Source organism: Crinia signifera, chromosome 7 (assembly GCF_055691185.1).
Source record: "Crinia signifera chromosome 7, ASM5569118v1, whole genome shotgun sequence".
NCBI lineage: Eukaryota > Metazoa > Chordata > Amphibia > Anura > Myobatrachidae > Crinia > Crinia signifera.
In genome coordinates this window covers 194049029-194067985 of record NC_139223.1, presented here as the reverse complement: position 1 = coordinate 194067985, position 18957 = coordinate 194049029, and the positions used below count along the sequence as shown (strand labels likewise).

At 44.7% G+C, this 18957-nt stretch overlaps 1 protein-coding gene and 1 pseudogene across 3 annotated transcripts in view; one reads left to right on the top strand and one right to left on the bottom strand.

Annotated features, from left to right (window-relative positions):
• Positions 1-809: 809 nt before the first annotated feature.
• The window catches only part of LOC146021013 (dynein axonemal heavy chain 11-like), a 248607-nt gene continuing 230459 nt past the window's right edge, over positions 810-18957 (bottom strand). For all 3 annotated transcript variants that reach the window (XM_083154785.1, XM_083154786.1, XM_083154787.1), the window contains 3 exons: positions 6150-6262; positions 3215-3355; positions 810-2020 (listed from right to left, as the gene is read on the bottom strand). In XM_083154785.1, the coding sequence (XP_083010911.1) occupies positions 1773-2020; positions 3215-3355; positions 6150-6262 (502 nt within the window). In that variant the 3' untranslated portion in view covers positions 810-1772. The remainder of the gene's footprint in view (positions 2021-3214; positions 3356-6149; positions 6263-18957) is intronic.
• On the top strand, positions 13551-13623 carry LOC146025460 (U2 spliceosomal RNA; annotated as a pseudogene).

Genomic DNA, 18957 nt, shown 5'->3' with positions numbered 1-18957 from the left:
ATCCAGCCAATCCTGAACCCTGTCACTCTTCAAACATGCATTCGCTGAACACATAACTTTTAGAGCTGATTGGCTCTAGCACCATTTATCAGCCAAAATTAGTTTTATCCCTCGTTAGACAATTCTCAAGGGTACCAAAGAATTTCTATGCCTGCACCATTGAGAGCATCCTGACCGGAAATATCACGGCCTGGTTTGGAAACGGCACCAAAAGGGACAGACAAGCTCTTCAGAAGGTTGTGCGATCGGCAGAGCGTACCATCCCTATCGAGCGTCCAGATCTGGACACTATATACAGCAAGCGATGCTGGACCAAAGCCAGGAAGATGATGAAGGACCTCAGCCATCCCAACAATTGACTCTTCTCCCTATTGCAATCAGGGAAATGCTACCGTTCATTTAGGCAAACACAGAGCGAATGAGAAGGAGCTTCTTTCCTGCCGCCTTCTCTCTACACCAGTGGTTCCCAACCCTGGTCCTCAAGTACCCCCAACAGTGCACGTTATATTTATTTCGGCCCATGTTATCCATGAACCAAAGTAGATTGCAGCACATTATTGGCTTGAGAGCCGTAGCTATGGGAGTGTACTGGCTTGTGGTACCTAGACTGGACATAAAGGAATACACATGGGCAGCAACCATTATCAGAAGGGCTGCTGCATAGAGCTCCTATCCCATACATACAGGTACTGGACTGCCTTATAAGTTTGTTTCTAGAGCACTTCTCTTCATTACGACTCTATGCGCTTTACAGTTGCGGTAGTCTCAAAGAATACAATAAAGGGAAGACAAATAATTGTGAGGAAATATTTGCATGACAATTTTAATGATGGGAGCAAAGACTAAATCAAAAAAATCATTCATTTCCCAGCAGTCATTAGCCCACTGGGGTATATTTAGTAAATTGTGGGTTTATAGGAGTGAAGCTGTTGCCCATGGCTCTCTGACCAAGCTAGATGAGAGGCATGGTGAGTGGACGGAAGGGGACTAATTACACTTCTCTGAAGGGGTGGGGGAAGGGTCCTAATGACACTGCTATGGGAGGGGAGATCTTTTAACACTATGGAAAGGGGGGCAGGAGGCAGACGCATGGGAAGAGGGTGTATGACACTATAGGTGGGAGGTTGAGATACAGAGTGGAGGCTTAGAGATGGTAGGGAGGTACAGGGGAGATAGATGGGAGTAAAGTACAGGTGTGGGAGTGAGGTACAGGGGAGTTGGAAGGTGGGAGTTCGTTTCATGTGGGAGATGGTAGACGAGAGTGAGGTGTAGAGGAGATGGAAGGTGGGAGTGAGGTTCAGGTGTGGCAGTATACATATAACTTCTATGGTAATGAAGCAGTAGGTGTCATGACTCCTGATTAATGATCTAGAGACTGTGTATGATCATTTGACACCGTGACCAATGGTATTAAGCTGTCCATCAGACATCCAATGAAGGCCCAGGAGATCATAGCCTCCTTACTCGCACACAATGGCACTGACCTGCCTCTGTTTTAGGAAAGGGAAGCAGTTGCCACCCTAGACCAGTACTGCATGTGTGTGCCATGCGTTTGTCTCATGTGCGAAGTACCATCCATGTGCAATACATGACCACCTCTAAATGATCCCCAATATGGTTCAAGTGTCAGGCTAAACAAGTAACACAAAATGGATACAAAGCAGCATAAAAATATAATACACCTCAAACAAACATCAGTAAAAATTGTGTTGATGTACTAAATTGAGAGCCAGAAACATAACAACGTAGCTCTGAGCTGTGCAATCTTTGTTTTACACACTTAACAGTAAAGCAACACCAGCAAGAATCCACTTTGAAGGCCTCTCCTTGGTCTTCAAGTGAAAAGCCCAAATATAGGTTGAACCTCTTATTTTTGTCTTGTAAACAGGGCATTCGTACATGTTTCTTGTGTCTTGTCTGTCGTTGGGAATAGCTCTCACAAAGATGACCGGCATCATTGGATTTGGGGACTTCAGACGTGCTTCAGCGATGTGTCCTCCTTGTATATCCCACTGGGCTCCTGCAACACCATGATACACAACAGAGTAATCGTAAGTGCACAATGACATTAACAGGCCCATAAGCTGTTCTAGGTACTAACAACTATGAATATCCCTACATGTCCACTGGGGTTTAAGTTCTAGAACATCTATCGTTCAAATATATTGCAATAAATGTTTTTGGTCAGTAACAGTCTTCAATTGAACAGTACACAGTAGTTCATAATGTGTTACGTACTAAAAGTATTTAGGGATCTAAGTAAATATGGGCACATCAACATTGGAGCTTTTTGCTTTAGTTATTTCATATTTTTAAAGTACAGGGATAACCCTAGCAGCAAAGGAATTCCTAGTGCGGGGATTCTGGTCATGTTTTGCATTTGTGATCGGTGCCTGCATGCACTGGTCAGCGTGGGCACCATCAGACCAATGCGGATCAGTAGCTGGTTGTAGGACGCAGAGAAGTGTAAGCCATCCAGGGAAGAAGTGAGCGGAGAACAGAACGAAATGAAGGCTCCTTCCCTGCTTGACTAGTTTGGAGAAATGTAAATGCAAGAGATACAAGTGGATGTCACAATTTTCAAGTAACTAGAGGGAGAATAAAAATATGGTTTTCTCCAGATAAAGGGCTAGTTGATTAAATACAACTTCCCATGAACTTTATCTGGGAGTTCATGAGAAATCGTTGACGACGCTATCGTTTGTGTGTCATCTAATGTGTACCCAGCTTTTGGGTGAAGCTTGAAAACAACATTCCCCATCTTTCCTTTCACTACCATCATTTACAATATACATGAGTGCTCATCCCTATCTGAAGCTGCTCATAAAGGTGATACGGTACACTCAGTGATTTCTAGGAGAACGTGGCCCATGAATAGACTATTATTGTGGAGAAACAGAAAAACTAGCGGGGAAGCCCAATGTTGGGTGTGTATTTTTACACCAGGTCCAACGGAGGCATTAAAGGGAACTGAACTCTTGCACATTTATGTCAATGTGAATGCTAAGTTATTAACACAATGTACTGAACACAGACTCCCAAGATTCCCAAATGAGGTATTGGTACTCATTTGGTACTGCAAAGCCCCATGTTTTCAATCCACGTGTGTCTGCCCTGAGAACTGTCCCAATCTGCGGATCATGATTTATCCTTATCTTGCCAGGATGGAATGAAAAGTAATGAGTAAGAAAAATCTCACACGCCCCTACTGTACCTTCCAAGTACAATCCATAGATGTATGCTCCCTCTCTGGCTGGCTGGGAAAATTCCTCCTTGTATTTCTTCATAACATCAACAGTGAGATGCATCTTATCCAGGGGCCATTCATTTTTCCGAGCTAAACTTTGCATGACAGCTGCAAGAATTGTTTTTAGTTGAATAATATAATTTGCAAATTGGTTCTTTTTATAATCACTCAGCATCTGTAACCACAGAGCTAAACACCAGTTTGCAAGATATGATATTCCCATAAATGTATGTTTCATAGTTAGATAAATGGCATGAGTGAAATAAAGCAGTTTTAAGCAGGAGAGCTCATTTCCAACCACCGCGCTTATTTCTCAAATCATTATACAACCTCTGTGTATTGGAAGAAGTAGCCAATTTCAGTTTTATTCATTTATGTTTTACGTTTCTTTTTATCCTGAAGAAAAATATTTAAAGCGATAGCGGAGCATACTGGGAGTTAAATATTGGCAAGCTAAAAAAAGGGGTAGCTTCCAAAATATTTTCCAGCTGTTCTAGAACTACATATCCCAGTACAGCCTTATCATTTCCAACTGTTCTAGAACTCCATATCCCACCACAAATTCATCATCAACCCTAATGGGCAAGAGCAGTGATGGCCAACCTTTGGCACTACAACTGTTATTGAACTGCACATCCCAGAATGCTCTGCATCAGTTTTAGTATGGCCAAACCGCAAAACTGTAGCAGGGCATGCTGGGATGTGTAGTTCAACAACAGTTGGAGTGCCAAAGGTTAGCCATCATTGAGCCAAGGTCTAACTACCATAGGTGCAGTGGTTGCGGCTGTTATGTGGCCCATAACTGTGAGGGGCCTACCTTTGCATGTATTAATACATTTTACATCATTGTGTGGTACAAAGGGGCCCTTACAATCTTTTGTTATGGGGCCTACAAATATAGAAACATAGAATTTGACGGCAGATAAGAACCATTTGACCCATCTAGTCTGCCCCTTTTTTATCCTTCAGGTAAACTCAACCCTTTTTGATCCTTATTTATAGAAACAGAATTTGACGGCAGATAAGAACCATTTGGCCCATCTAAATATCTAGTTACACCCTTGCTACCGGGTGATGCATTTTCTGAAAGTTGGTAAAGTCTGCTTATAATATGAACATATAACTTTAAAAAGTTTTAAGTAAAGGCCCCCATACACTAACTGGATTCAGGACGATTTCACCCGTTCCCAATGGAATGGGCCGAGAAATTGGCCTATATTGGGTCAGATCTGATGTGCAGTCCCGTGCGCATCGGACCTGAGTCGGAGGTCAGACCTTCCTCCCGGTGGGATATCCGGATGATAGATTGACTCTAAGTCGACAGTCATAAGGTCGATTGCTATTGGTCGACAGTGAAAAGGTTGACAGGGTCCAAATGTCGACATGCATTTTTTAACAAAATTATGAGCCAACATGTGCCGACAGCTGGTATTTCATACTCTATCATCCACTACGGCACGGAGGGAGAATATAATAGTGTGCCGAGTGCAGCAAGGCACCGTGTCCGAAGAATGACGTAGCGAGCAATGTGAGGGGACGCGGTACACTTAGGCGGTGTCCATGTCAACTTATGTCGATATAGACACCAAAAAAAAACATGAAAAACTCACGTCAGCCTTTTCCATTTCGACCTTTTGACCCTGTTGACCTTTTCACTGTCGTCCTTTTGAGTGTTGACCTTTTCACGGGCAACCTTTGCACACTGGCGACCTTTTGACCCTGTCAACCCTTTGACTGTCGACCATTAGTAGTCGACCATATGACTGTAGACCTACACATTCTAGATCTAATATACCATAACCCCTTGGAGGCGGGCCGGGGAACAGGGGTCGAATGCGATCCATCACAAGTTAAATGGCAGCATGTGATGGATCGCATGTGACCCTGGTTATCGGCTGGGCATACACTGCTAAGAGAAATTGCAGTAGATTATGCCCAGTTTAAGGATGGTATGCTAGTGGCTGGGGAAATAATGTTGGACCACAGCCTGCTTGAGCTCACTGCTTTCCAGTGCACCTTATGGGTCTCATCAGTGACATAAGTTTGGCCCAGGGGCAAGATAAATATTGGTATTTATTTATCCCCCCCCCCCCCCAACGAACACACATCATCTTATATAAATATATGTATGTATGGTATGATGGATATTATGTTTAGAATAATGAGAGTGGGACATCTATGGTCCTGGTGGGAGGAGGAGTCAGCCACAGAAGCGATATCAACGGCTTTCAATTAACTGATTCAAACTCACTGGAAAGGAGAGATGCCCCCTTTGGGAGCAGGAGCCCGGTGGCAGATGACTCCATTGCCTCCCAGAGTTCTGCGACTGGGCCTCCTTTGTAAGCATGGATAAAACTTTAATTTACTCCCAGAACTGTAAGTACAATAGCTGAGCCAATCAGACATCTATTTGCTTAGGAGAATTCTCCATTTAAAAAAAAGCAAATAATCCAATATCTATAATTTCCTTAAATATAGTTAAAACTGTAATACTACTGTAGTATATAGGTTGGTACGATTATTATTATTTTGGCTGCTAACGGTAACATTAGTTTCTGAAAGTCCCATCAGCTGCGCATTAACAGCACACACCACTGCAGATTTTATATATGTGCATCAACAAATCAGTCCCATCACTTTAATTGGCAAGTCTAATATCCCGAAGTACAATAAAATATGTATACATCATTTAATATATTCTAAAACGGCAAACCTGCATGGAACTATGATAAAGCGTGGAGGAAGAAAATAATTGTTTATGGCGCACAGTTAAGCAGTTCTGGTAATCATGTTGAAAAATACAATATTTATTCATTAGATCAAATTTAATGAGCCCTCCTGGCAGTAATTATAAAAATTACTGTAGCAGTAAATTACTAATGAGTTGTGATGTGCTCCCTACCTGTGAGGAAGGACTGCGGGTTGAAGAAACCTGATATCCAGACGACACTTGGGAGACAAAGATCTTGAGTCCAGGAGTCTAGTTCCCGGCAGCGAAGGAGCAGGTCACTATACCTAGAGATCGGGGGGAAAGGAAACCCTCAATACAGCTGGAGACCCTCCCATTATATCGCAGGTTTATTTTTCTAAAGTAATTCAAATGAAATAAAAAAAAGAATAAAAAGCCTCTTCCGCAAGTATCAATTAAATTCCTTGGCGAAGTTGAAATTGTAATCATTATGTATAGTATATTATTTGCGCAAGTGACATTATTATGGGCATATTTTAAATATATTAATTAATTTAAGCATTTTAAAACAAATTAACACCTTAGGAGTCACCTCTCATTTTCACGTTTGCCCTCAATTATCATTTGCATACACATTGTAACGTAGAGGTACATTTACTAATGTTTCTAAATTCTAAAAATAAAAAGAGGTGATAGCTCATATCAACCAATCAGAGTCTATCTATCAATTTTAAAGATGAGATAGAGAAATGATACACAGAATATGTTTGGTTGCTATGGACGACTTCACCTCTTCATTTTTAGAAGCTTTAGTAAATGTACCCCTTAGTGTAGATCAGGCATGTCCAAACTGTGGCCCTCCAGCTGGTGTGAATCTACACATCCCAGCATGCCTTGCCATAGTTTTAGCATTCCCTAATAGCAAAACTGTGGCATGGCATGATGGGACTTGTAGTTTCCCAACAGCTGGAGGGCCATAGTTTGGACATGCCTGGTGTAGATAGAATACATGAAGCATTAATGGTGCAGACAAGTTCTAGAACTAGAAGTTAAACGTTTAGAAAGCAGGTGGCAGATGAAAGGGACTTTGGAAGCTGGTCCTAACACTGTGATCCTGGCATGTGAAGGGAAGGCAGAATGCCCAGTGTCTTTATTAGAATTTAGGATTCATTCGTAGTTTATGAAGGTACATCCTAGGTGGTTAGTGTTGCCAGCTGCTTCAGGGGTTTTTTATGTGCATTTTATACCGCTTTCAGGCCGCACTCTGGACCCATGTTATTGCCATGTCCTTGTGTCTCCAAACCGGGTCGAGGTGCGGTGTGAAGGCGCCACTGTGAAAATTCCCAGGATGAGCAACACTAAATTTCAACCCTGGTCTTGACCAGGGTTGAACACGGCTCTAACCCGGGTTGGCGTGCAGTCTGAAAGCTCCCTACCCAGGTTATTCAACACTGCATTCATCAAACACAGCTATTGGGTGATTTCTCTGTCTCCTTTGATGAGGTCAGCGGCCAGAGACAATAAAAACAAGCAGCACATTTCAGTGCACACGTCTGAGGCAGCATTCCTGCAGTAGCACAGCCATGTCCTCAATGTGGTCAGCTGAGGAGGTGAGGGAATTGCTGAATATAAGGGGTATAACAGAGCAGGGAACCCACCAAAGCTGCTCTTTCGAGAAGTGAGAAGATTAAGTCAAATTCTTGGATAAAATAGAAATCCCTTTGTCAGCCTCAAGTGGAAATGGCCACTTAGTTTGGACTACATGCCCTAAAGGGATGATGGTTGAACTCAGACTTTTTTATTTAAAGAACTCAGAAGCTATTACATATGCCCCCAAATCTTGATGGTGCGCCAGAAAGAGGGAACAATTTGGACCATTTTTTCCAACTGGATTATTAAGAGGTTATTATGTGGCTATATATGGCCTAAATTCCCATTTTACAGATTGGCAAAAAAACAAAAAACAAAAAAAAACAACAGCATGTTAAATTTCCATCACTCAACGATCCTAATCATTTTTCGTTCAGAATCTCCAAATTGAGGGTTTCCAACATGTTCCCCAACCTAGGCATTGTCATAATGGGCAATTACCCCAATAACTACCTGATGTATGGGCCTAATTAGTTTTCAGTACAAGTGTATAAACCAACATACTTTGGGGGTGATTCTGATCTGGTCGCTGCATTGCTAATTCACAACGGCGACTGATGCTTACTGCTTGCTAATGCGCATAATCGTTGATGCGCATGTACAGGTCTTCACTGCGGGCGCTCTCGGAGGCTTGCATAGTCCTTCCTGGGCGTACCACAGAAAACACTGGAAAGCGAACCAAGGAGGCATCCTGCTTTCCAGGGGGCGGGCGGCTGACGTCACCGGATGTCAGCTGCCCGTCTTGTTCTTGGAGGGCGCCTTTAATCTAAGGCACCAGAGACTGATTTAGATTAGTGAGCACTTCAGAAATCATTCGATGGTCGGTGACCATCGAATGATTTTAGGCCCGCACACAAGGCTGCAAATGGATGTTTATGCAAAACGTAAATTTGCAGGCCTGCGGGGAAAGTCAGCATTTGAGCGGGGAGGGGGGGTCGGGCGGTCGTGCGGGCGGTGTTAGTGGGCTCGCAAAGCAGTGAAATTCGCTGCTTTGCAAATCTACCAGAATGACCTCCTTGTGTAGAGGCTCCAAGGTCTGGTGTCAGGAATACTGACCCTGTTTGTCTTAAACTCCTTGTGCTCTGAGCTTCTTATACCCAAGAATTAGGCATCAAGGCCCTTATTCAGATCTGATCGCAGTACAAATTTGGTCACAAAATGAGCAAAACCATGAATACAGGTGGGGCAGATGTAACATGTATAGAGAGAGTTAGATTTGTGTGAGTTATTTTGTTTCTGTGCAGGGTAAATACTGTCTGCTTTATTCTTACACTGCAATTTAGATTTCAGTTTCAACACACCCCACCCAAATGTAACTCTATCTGCACATATTACATCTGCCCCACCTGCAGTGCACATGGTTTTGCCCATTTTGAGAACAAATTTGTACTGGGATCAGAGCTGAATAAGGGCCCAAGTGTATGAATTTCAGGTACTCTTAGCAGACTGATGCTCAACCAATAGCATGACAAGATCTGACAACATTGGCTACATCCACGATATATATGCAGAGGTGTCAGTGTTTAATGTATGAAGATCTGGCATCTAAGACAAGCCAATTACTGTGCCTGAGAGTAGGAGATAAACAGGCAAAAAATAATGAATATTTATTAAGTTAAGGATAGTTAGGGATTTTTTTCTTCCTTTTACAAATGAAAACATAATCTCGTCTCAGAAAATCAATGATTCATTATCTATCTGCTGCCGATGACCTCTGAAGTAGTGTCACACAGAGAGTGCTTGTTAATGGAATGCAAATGTCCGAGTGTTCCATATTCTAAGAAGGACTTTTAAATAATTCCAAGAAATGTAGATGTTGCCAGAAGACGTGAGTCAGTGCTCGGACAAGATCACAGCTTGTTATTAAGACGCTTTCTTTGTCCTGAAAGCTTGGTTCAGCACCTCGGCGAGGTTGAAGGTCTGCTTTAAAATCCAAGTGCCTGATTCTGGTTGGCTTGGTAAACTGCGAAAATCGCAGATTACCGAGCGACAGAGAGGCCGGGACGGGACTAGCGGGACGCCGATTACCTGCCACACTGCTGCTGTGGAGGGGATGTGTAACGAAGACACGTCCCCTCGCAGGAGAAATCCTTAGATGGTCGCCTTTGCAAATAAAAGTTAGTCTCAACTGACTTTTATTTGAAGGCGAAGACAGAGCACAGAGTATACCCATGGGAATGCCCAGCGTTTTCATGGGGAACCCTATAAAACTGGGCCCAGTGCTGCCACAGAAATGCGCAAACCCCGACCATCAGGGCAGGGGCCGAATACGGATCATTGCGTGTGATCCAGCATCGGCCCCCCGAGTGTAAAGACATGGAAATGGCACCCTCACATCTGGCTTTTATTGGGTACTGTGTTAACGTAAGAGACACTTTTCTTTTGTAGAGGCCGTCGGTCAGATGACACCTTATCAAAAATTTCCTTGACAGTAGAGAAACACGCGTGCCAGATCATGATGACGTCCACACTGATCTCTACAGTAAGCCATGGTTTTCAATTACACCATAAACACGGCATTTGTCGCAAGGGCAGTAGGGAAATCACCAGGAAAATGCCCATCACGCCTTTTTCCTGGAGACAACTGGGTCTTCTAGTATACTGTAGCACATCACTTTCGTCTTCTAGCAAACACACTACAACCGGATACACGGGTGTGGTATATTTCACCGACAGTTGCGATTCCGACAGTCATTACTCAGACGTTGGAATCCCGAATGCACAGCGGGGGGAGCGCAATGAAGCCCCTTGTGGGCTCACTGCGCTTGCCACGCTGCAGTCACGGTGGCGAGCTGCGCTCCCCACCTATTTTATTCTCCCTCTACGGTGTACCCCCATGAGGGAGCAGTTGGGATTCCGACGTTGGAGTAATGACTGTCGGAATCCCGACTGTCGGGAAGCCGTCCGGCACCCGGATACACAAGCCCCCCCTCTCTTAAGCTGGCCATACATCAGAATGATTTCAGGCTCGAACGCACAATTTTGAAGGGTTGTGCAATGCATTTTGTCCTTAATTTTTGTGCACATCGTGAGGTGTTTTGGCATGATGCGCGGGCCCACGGGTTGTGAGGTCGATCCTATGATCTGAAGATGCTGCTAATGACCAGTATGCTGCCAGTTGCAGATCTTATGATAAATCTTATGTGAAATTACACACGTAAGATCTATGGTGTGTCTGGGAAACTCACGGGGAAATCGTATTATGATACGGATCGGAGGCTGGTCGTTCTGATGTATATATATTGTGTACCATAGCCCACACCCCCGGCCTATCACCTGGGCAACTCTTCCACCATCAGGAGCAATTACCTCCTACCCTGGAAACACTTATATCAGAAAGCCACAGGTGCTGCTAATCAGCCCAACCCCGATCATTGTAAATTTCTCCATTGTGAGACGAACAAAGGAATTCTATCACATCAGTTAGGAAACCTGGACTGGATCTGATTTTCCTGTTGCTGTTGCTCTAAAACCTGGTCTGGATCTGGACACGACTCTCTACTACTCTATGTTGAACCACCCCTGACCATGCACATATGCAGATAGGTGGCTGAATTTTGATAACCACCTGTCCATCAATCCCAGAATTTGCATCTGTTCTGTGTGTTTTCATGGATGGTAAGATCGTGTTGAAATACTGTCTAGAGCTAGTGATCCCAGCCTCTTACACATCGCGCTGTGGAGGAATAGAGTCTAGAACTGAAATATTCACACCCAACCCTTGTTGACTTTTCTGTAAGTCTTATTATATCTTTCACGTATCTAAAAACACATAAAAGTACAAATAACTGCTCATGAAGCAGATCTGACCAGCGAGGGCTGAATTATGACTATATTGCTCTATTGTTAATTCTCGACTTCAAAGCTTAGGAACAGAAAGAGCCTTTTTGTTTCCTCCAGGCACGGAACAGCTAACAGTACAAAGTACAAGTGTCAGGTGTAAGTGATAAGATCATATCCTGCGCAATCACATCGGTACAGCTTTGTAACACCGACAGGCTGACACACGCGGATGTTAGGGTTTTCTTCCAGAGTTACCATGAAAACAATGATAAATAATAAATAGCTGTGTGAGAAAGCAATAATCATGTATTAATTCAGGTATACGATCATTATCGATTCTGGTCGACATGCATCGGGTCGACCACTGAAGGTGGTCATGGCCTACGTTGACACATGAAATAGGTCCACATGGATAAGGTCGACAGAGATGGAAGGTTGACACAAGCATTAGGTCAACAATGGGAAAGTTTACAGTCAAAAGGTCGACATGAGTTTTTCACATTTTTTTCTTGACCCGACATGTGCTGACAGCCATTTTTTCATGCCCTACCATCCACTAGGCCGTGGATGGAGAATAGAGTAGGGTGCCTGAAGCATGGAGAGCGTAGCGAGCCATGCGAGGGGACGCAGTACACTTTGACAGTGTCCATATCTCTGTTGAACTTAGCCATGTCGATCTAATACACTGAGCCAAGCCTATAGGTCAGTGATGGAGATCATTGACACTCCATCTGTTGTTGAGCTACACATCCCAGCATGCCCTGGTATAGTTTTACTATTTGGCCATGCTAAAACTGCTGCAGGGCATGCTGGGATGTGTAGTTGAAGAACAGCTGAGGTGTCAAGGTTCTCATAACTGCTCATTACATTTATGAATTCAGAAACACTTAAAGCCTGGACCCAAGAACAACCTCATACCGCCCAACAGTCCTGTTTTTTGCCGGACTGTCCCGTTTCTTGGGGACGGTACTGCGTCTCGCCCGGGGCCGGCAGTGTCCTGCGGCGGTGGGGGGCAGTTGGGAGTTCCTCCAGCCTGAAGGAATAGACGCTGTGCGTACAGCATCAATTCACCGATACAGAGTGTGAAAAGGGGGCGTGGCTCGGTGGCATCATTTGTATATGACATGTCCACGCCCCCTTCCCAGCGCGGCACAAATGGTTGACATGCATTAGGTCAACAGGGTCAAAAGATTACATAACATGATGGTGAACACGTTTGGGGTTTTTACAGTTTTTGTGACAAATCTTGTATATTTGGTAATATGTAACCACCATCAGTAGAAATCTTTTTTAAAAATCACCATTTTTTTACGTCCACCATTGCAATGAACCTTTTGAACGTGATGAAGTAGACATAGTCAAACTTTCACCCAATGACCATATTGTGATAACCAATTACCTGCAGACCTAGACACTGTCTTACCATCATCTGAATGTCGGGAAACGGTATGGTGAAATAGCCTATGTGCCCTCTGCTCATGTGCGTTTCTATCTAGAACCGCCAACAAGTTTAGATTTACGCATTAACCTTTTGAGTGCCAAAATCTCTGTGAGTGATGCTCAAAATATCCACTATAAAAGCCAGCATCGCTCTCATTCATTATTTAATTCAAATTAAAAAATGTTGTGTAAAAAAAGATTATATTTTCTATATAAGGTGAACATTACAGGTCATTGCGGTGAATCAAAAAGTTTGCTTGCCAATTTTCACACCTATTTTGTCAAATTCACTTGACAATCAAAGGGTTAATAGTAACTGAAATCAGGCATCTATCTAGTTCTAGTCTGTGAAAACCTGTTTATTGTTAAAAGATTGTAGTATTATCTAAGCAAATTAACGGATTCACACAAATATTAAGAAAAGCTTTCATTAGAGTCAATGTAATAGTTATCTGCATAAAAACAGTAAAGTTGGTCTTTACTTTTACCTACACGTACTGTTTACATACATCTAACATGATGCCAAGACACCTACCACAATCTTTAACTAGGACTATTAGCCAAGGCCATAATACTGTAAAAGTGTTGTAAAATGTGATAACCCATTACACAGTATAACTGAAGCTGCCATATCTCTATGGGTGATGTGACTGCATCTTTAAAATGGGATAACCGCAAAATGTAATTTGAAGATTTCAAGGGCACAGCTTCACCTACTGACCAGGTGTCCATGTACTAACCATTGCTTCTCGGCCTTTTGGCTAAGATCAAGTGTAGTATCTGTTCTTTATCAGTTGGGTCTGGACCACCCCCTGGCAGAGAATAGAGAAAAGCAGTACCGTAGCATCTCGTTACTGAGCTGAGGATTAGTAATCACCTCATGTTCTGGGCGAGTGCTAGGAATGGCTTAGTATCGATGCCCTGCTGGGGAGGGAATACCATTCTTTCCACTGGTAGGGAGGGGAGAAGCATTGGGCTTTGAGATGGGGCTCTTGTTCAGGGGTCTTTGCCTCGGCCAGAGAGACAGCGAAAAGCCCAGCCCAGTACTCAATCCCTGGGAGAGGTGAAACGTCGGGACTGAGTAGGTGGTTTCTTCTTTCTCAGTTGGTCTATTTGGGCCTCTGCGGGGGAGACTCACCGAAAAAGCCCAGTGGAGTATCCATTCCCATGGCGGGGGGTCGGAAAGGGCCTGCTGGTGGAGCGGAGAAACACTTGGTCGGACACTGACTGGCCGGCTGCCTGGAGTCCGAGGCTGCACTGTGCCCCCGGGGAAACTCGGGGGTGCTGAACCTGCCCGGGTGATCCCCAAAATCACCTTGCACAAGTAAGCACTTGCACTGCGCACTTCCCCCTCTAGGTTAGGCATTACATCCTTACCTCGTCCTTTTGGATGGGGTAGGACAATTTTTCACACCCCCACCCCGGCCTTCTGGCTGGGGTCCTCTTTATTATTTATTTCTCTTCCTTCTCACGTTCATGCACTTTTTCACGTTTTCTGTTTTCTGTAGTGTGTCACTGTTTTTTTGGGTTGTGTGGTTGACCCTTATGGGCCTACCATTCCCCAATGTGCCGAAGCTCTCGCCTTTTGGGGAGAGCTTCGGTCCCCTCAAGGACGACCGCGAGCCGCAAGGCAGAGGGAAGTCTACTGAGGGTCTCTCCAAACCTTCGGGTGTGGAGGACCCACCGTCCTAACCCTTCCGGGGGTTGAGGAATGAGGGTCTCTCTAAGGTTCGGCGAAGAGGACCCACCGTTCCCTATTTTCCCCTCTTCGGCCTTATGGTTGAGAGGGGTTAGGGGAAAAACGGGGCCCTTCTCCTTCGGGAGAAAACCCAATTCGATCGCACGGCCCCCTTTGCACGTGTTTAGGCACAGCACTGGTGGTAGGGAGCACACCTCGGGCTCCTGAGTTTTTTCAAACTCATGTACTAACCCTTGGGACTAAACGCATACCTCCCAACATGACCCTCTCCAGAAGGAACACATTGCTCTGTTCCTGGACTTCCCTCTTAATATATAATTACCATCACCTTTGGTAATACATCTTTCTTATCAATGAATCTGTTCAAAACAGGTGATAGCAATCATAAATTAACAGAGAAGTTAAAAATAAGTTAGGAGCTGATTGGCTGGTACTAAGTAAATAGCAGGGGCGGATCTAGACTTTTCTTCTAGGGGGGGGGGGTGGTATAATCTTGACCCTCCCCCATTAGTCCTGACTCCTCCCCTTTCCCATCCCAACTCCTCCCCTTCCACAGTCCCGATTGCTCTCTTTTTTCACTCCTGGTTCACGTTACCAGTTACAAGGGGGGGAACCTGGCCTGGGGCAGGCAGGATCTTTGCAGAGTGACATGGTCTGGCAGTGGTTATGCATTGGGGGAGATGTCTTCTGCTAGTCGCTGCTGGGGGAGAGCCTGAAATATGTCGGGCATCATCGGCGCGGTCGGCATTGTGTCTCTCTTCGCTCACCTTCAGGAGTGCAGGGGAGGAGAGAGCCGCCCGCTGCCAATGCCCAGCCCAAACTAAGCTGCTGGAGCTTGATCCGGAGCACTGTCTGGGATTACCGCGCTGCACAGCCCCTCTCTCCCCAATGGTCACTTTCCCTGCAGAGCACCTTCTCTGCAGCGCGGACACTGGCAGCTGTCTCACTGCTACAGTGCCTGCGCTCCTCGCAGCACCTATTACCGTCAGAGCTGACTCCACACCGCCGACTGGGTTCACCAGGATGGTCATGGACGTCACATCGCTGCTGCCGCTTACCAGCAGCAGGGTCCCCTGCTCTAGCGCGCCACCTGCCCTGGTGCCCTGAGAGGCTGCTATGTCCTCTTCCTCCGGAATCATGGACTGGGAGTCCGGGTGCTGCAGGGAAGGACATAGACTTTGGGGGGAATTTACCAAAATGGATTCGTAAAAAATAGGTGTATTCGTAGGCAGAAATACACCTATTTTTTACACATTTGTATTTTCGGGTTTACTATCCCAAAAATACGGCAATTCGTATTCTTAAAGATGGCACATTCGTATTTGTATTTACAAATACGAATGTCTACACCATCGATAGAATACGACAGGAATCACCATTCAAAAGAATGGTGGTTCCTGATTTACTAAGCGGCCGTATTGATAATACGGCTGCTAATTGGTGTAAAACAGGCACGAAAATACGACAGGAAAATACACCTTGATTGTCCTGTCGTATTTGCTTTAAGCCTGCACGGATCAGTCAGATCCGTGCAGGCTGCAGTGTAAAAAAAAATAGAAAAATAAAGAAATAAAAAAAAAAACAGCGTGGGGTCCCCCCAACAGCTGTAACCAGCACCAGGCTGAAAGAGCCGGGGCCGGTAATTAAAAATCAGGGAACCCGACAAATAGGGTTTTTAACAACCAGCCCCAGGCTCCAGGTCCGGGGCTGGTTCCCAAAATACGGGGGACAAAATGACTAGGGGTCCCCCTGTATTTTAAGAACCAGCCCCAGGCCAAACCAGCCAGCAGGGTAATGCCACAGCCGGGGGGAGACTTTTTATACAAGTCCCCCCCGGCCAAACCATTAACCCTCTGACCAGTCAGCCTGGCCAGGGGCCCTGGGGTAGTGGGGACCCCCCCAATAAATGCCCCCCCCCTCCAGGACTTACCTGACCAGGCTGAAGCCTGGTGCTGTCCCCGGTGGCCACAGGGCTGATACTGGTGTAAAAAAAAATAGATGAATAAACTGTTGTTTTAAACTGTGGAACTATGAGTCCCAGCAAGCCTCCCCCGCAAGCTGGGACTTGAAGAACCACAAGTCCCAGCCTGCGGGGCATTAAAGGGCCCGCTGGGTCTTGTAGTTCCACAGTAAAAAAAATAGATCAATAAATACACACTGATACATGAAAAATAAAAGTTTAATAAATACATTACACACACACTGATACTTACCTATCTTGATCCCGTAGGTAGGTCCCAGAGTCTTGATCTGGTTCCGGATCCATGTAACCATTCTTCAGCATGTCGATTTCCATGTCGGCGTCTGGTCCGGGGTCCGAAGAAATCCATGCTGGACCTGTGGAAGGAAATCCAACTCCCAAGGAAACCACCCCCCCCCCCCCCATATGTGCAGCGCCGGGTAAATCAAGACTTATGGCCATGGGGAGATAGGGGCCGATGATGACATCAGCGTCCCTCCCTCCCAACATCTGGACCTACCTGAATTTTTCGAGCGGCACGCCCTGCAAATACCATTTGTCAATCAGGCAGCATACAGCCTGCGACCCCAGGCCATCACTGGCTGTGGCCAAATAGAGGGCTTGCGTACTGCGAACTGGGTGCATGCGCAGTCCTCTAATAATCATCAGGGCTGCAAATTTGCAGATCTGCAACGGGGTATGAATCGGCCCCTTTATCTCCATCAACTTTTTCTCTCTCCGAGGTTTAGTACATAGGTATATATTCAATTGATGCCGGATCCACGACGGAATTGTTTTGATGGAATGAATCCGACATCCATTATTCAATGCAGCGGCCAAATCTGGATGTCAAATTTGGCCGCTGATTGATGCTCACCCGGCCGGTGCAGGGACCATGTGGGAGAAGGCACAATTGCAAGGGAGGCAGCAGGAGGGTACAGGTATACGGTGGGAGGCTACGGAAGGTGGCTGGACGGTACAGGTTTGCGGCAGGAGGGTACGGGAGCAGTGTAAGCTGCTGCTCACCCGGCGCCGTCTTCCCTGCCTCAATCTGACATCTTTTCATGTCGGTTGAGATTGCCGGAAACATGGCTAAAACCGTTTTCCGTAAAAAAAAAACTGTTTCCGTCAAAAGCAGGTGGATTTGCGGCTATTCTGTCAATCCACCTGGTTTTCGGTAGGTCAAAATGTCCCGAACTGCCCAAAAAAACAGGTGGATTGACGGAATAGCCGCAAATCCACCTGCTTTTGATGGGAAAAACCAGCTAGCATTGACTAGATCGGAACCCCTTCCAATCTATCCATGTCAAAAAGTGGCATCTTTCTGGCAAGATGGCAGTTTAGACATCGATTGAATATACCCCATAGACCAATAAATGATGATGAAAAAATGGCAAGGAAGACTGGCCCTACCATAGAAACACATTTTCTGCAATATGGGAGGAGAGCACCATTATTCTACTCTGTGGGAAATATTTATTTATTATAAAATAATGATTTCTCTTGCATAATGTCTTTTTGATCAGAGCCATCATCAAGGATGTGCTTCTGCGTTCCTGCCTGCTTGTCTCCTCCTGTGCGATTTTCCCCATTCCTTTGAAGGATAGTGTGACAGGTGCGTTCATGTTAGTTAACCCACTATGTAAATGGATTTACGTTCAATTCATTATGAAGCAAAGCCATGCCGAACAACTGTACAATATATAAAAACATGTAATTTGCCATCGCATACAGCTTTTCCCAGCGAGAACAACAAATTGGCACTTTTAAAATTTTCGGACTGTTCTTACATTTTCATTTCCACAAGAATTTGTTTTAAATCAGTATAATTTCCCCGCACAATTACAGTACAGATACTCTTTAATGCATTTTAGTCAGATTCCCTTAAGATATGGAATTCAATGAATCTCTTTTGAAAATATTGTGTGAGACCAGAGTGCAGACAATGGAAAGCAAGATCAATTCTGGATTATGTGAAAGTCCTTATGTGCGATAAAAATAGCGCTAATTTAAAATCAATTTCAATAAAACATTAAGAACTGGAGTCTATGAAAAGAAGGAGAAGCCGGTAAACAAATTGTAGATAAGGATTTTTAGCGACTCATAAAGGGGAAAAAAGAGCTTATTCAGTTGGCCACTCGACTCACCAAGTATATAGAAATCTTATACTGATTTTCAATTACATTCACCCTCTTGGCTTCATCAGACGCCACTCCTCCTACAGTCACATTATTGTGTTATGGCTACACAAAATATGACATTTCTGCAATCCATTCTATCTGAGAATCACAGATATCAATATTTCTACAATTAGAGGATACATTTTAGAACGCTAGAGAGCCCAGCAGTCAGCTGACTATTACCAGGGTCTATTGATGTCTCATGTGGAACACGATCCGCTGCGGAAGTAGCTGGCTCACAAATATTAAGCTTAATATGATATTACACTTATAATACTATCGGTTAGTGGCGTATTTATAATGGGTGCA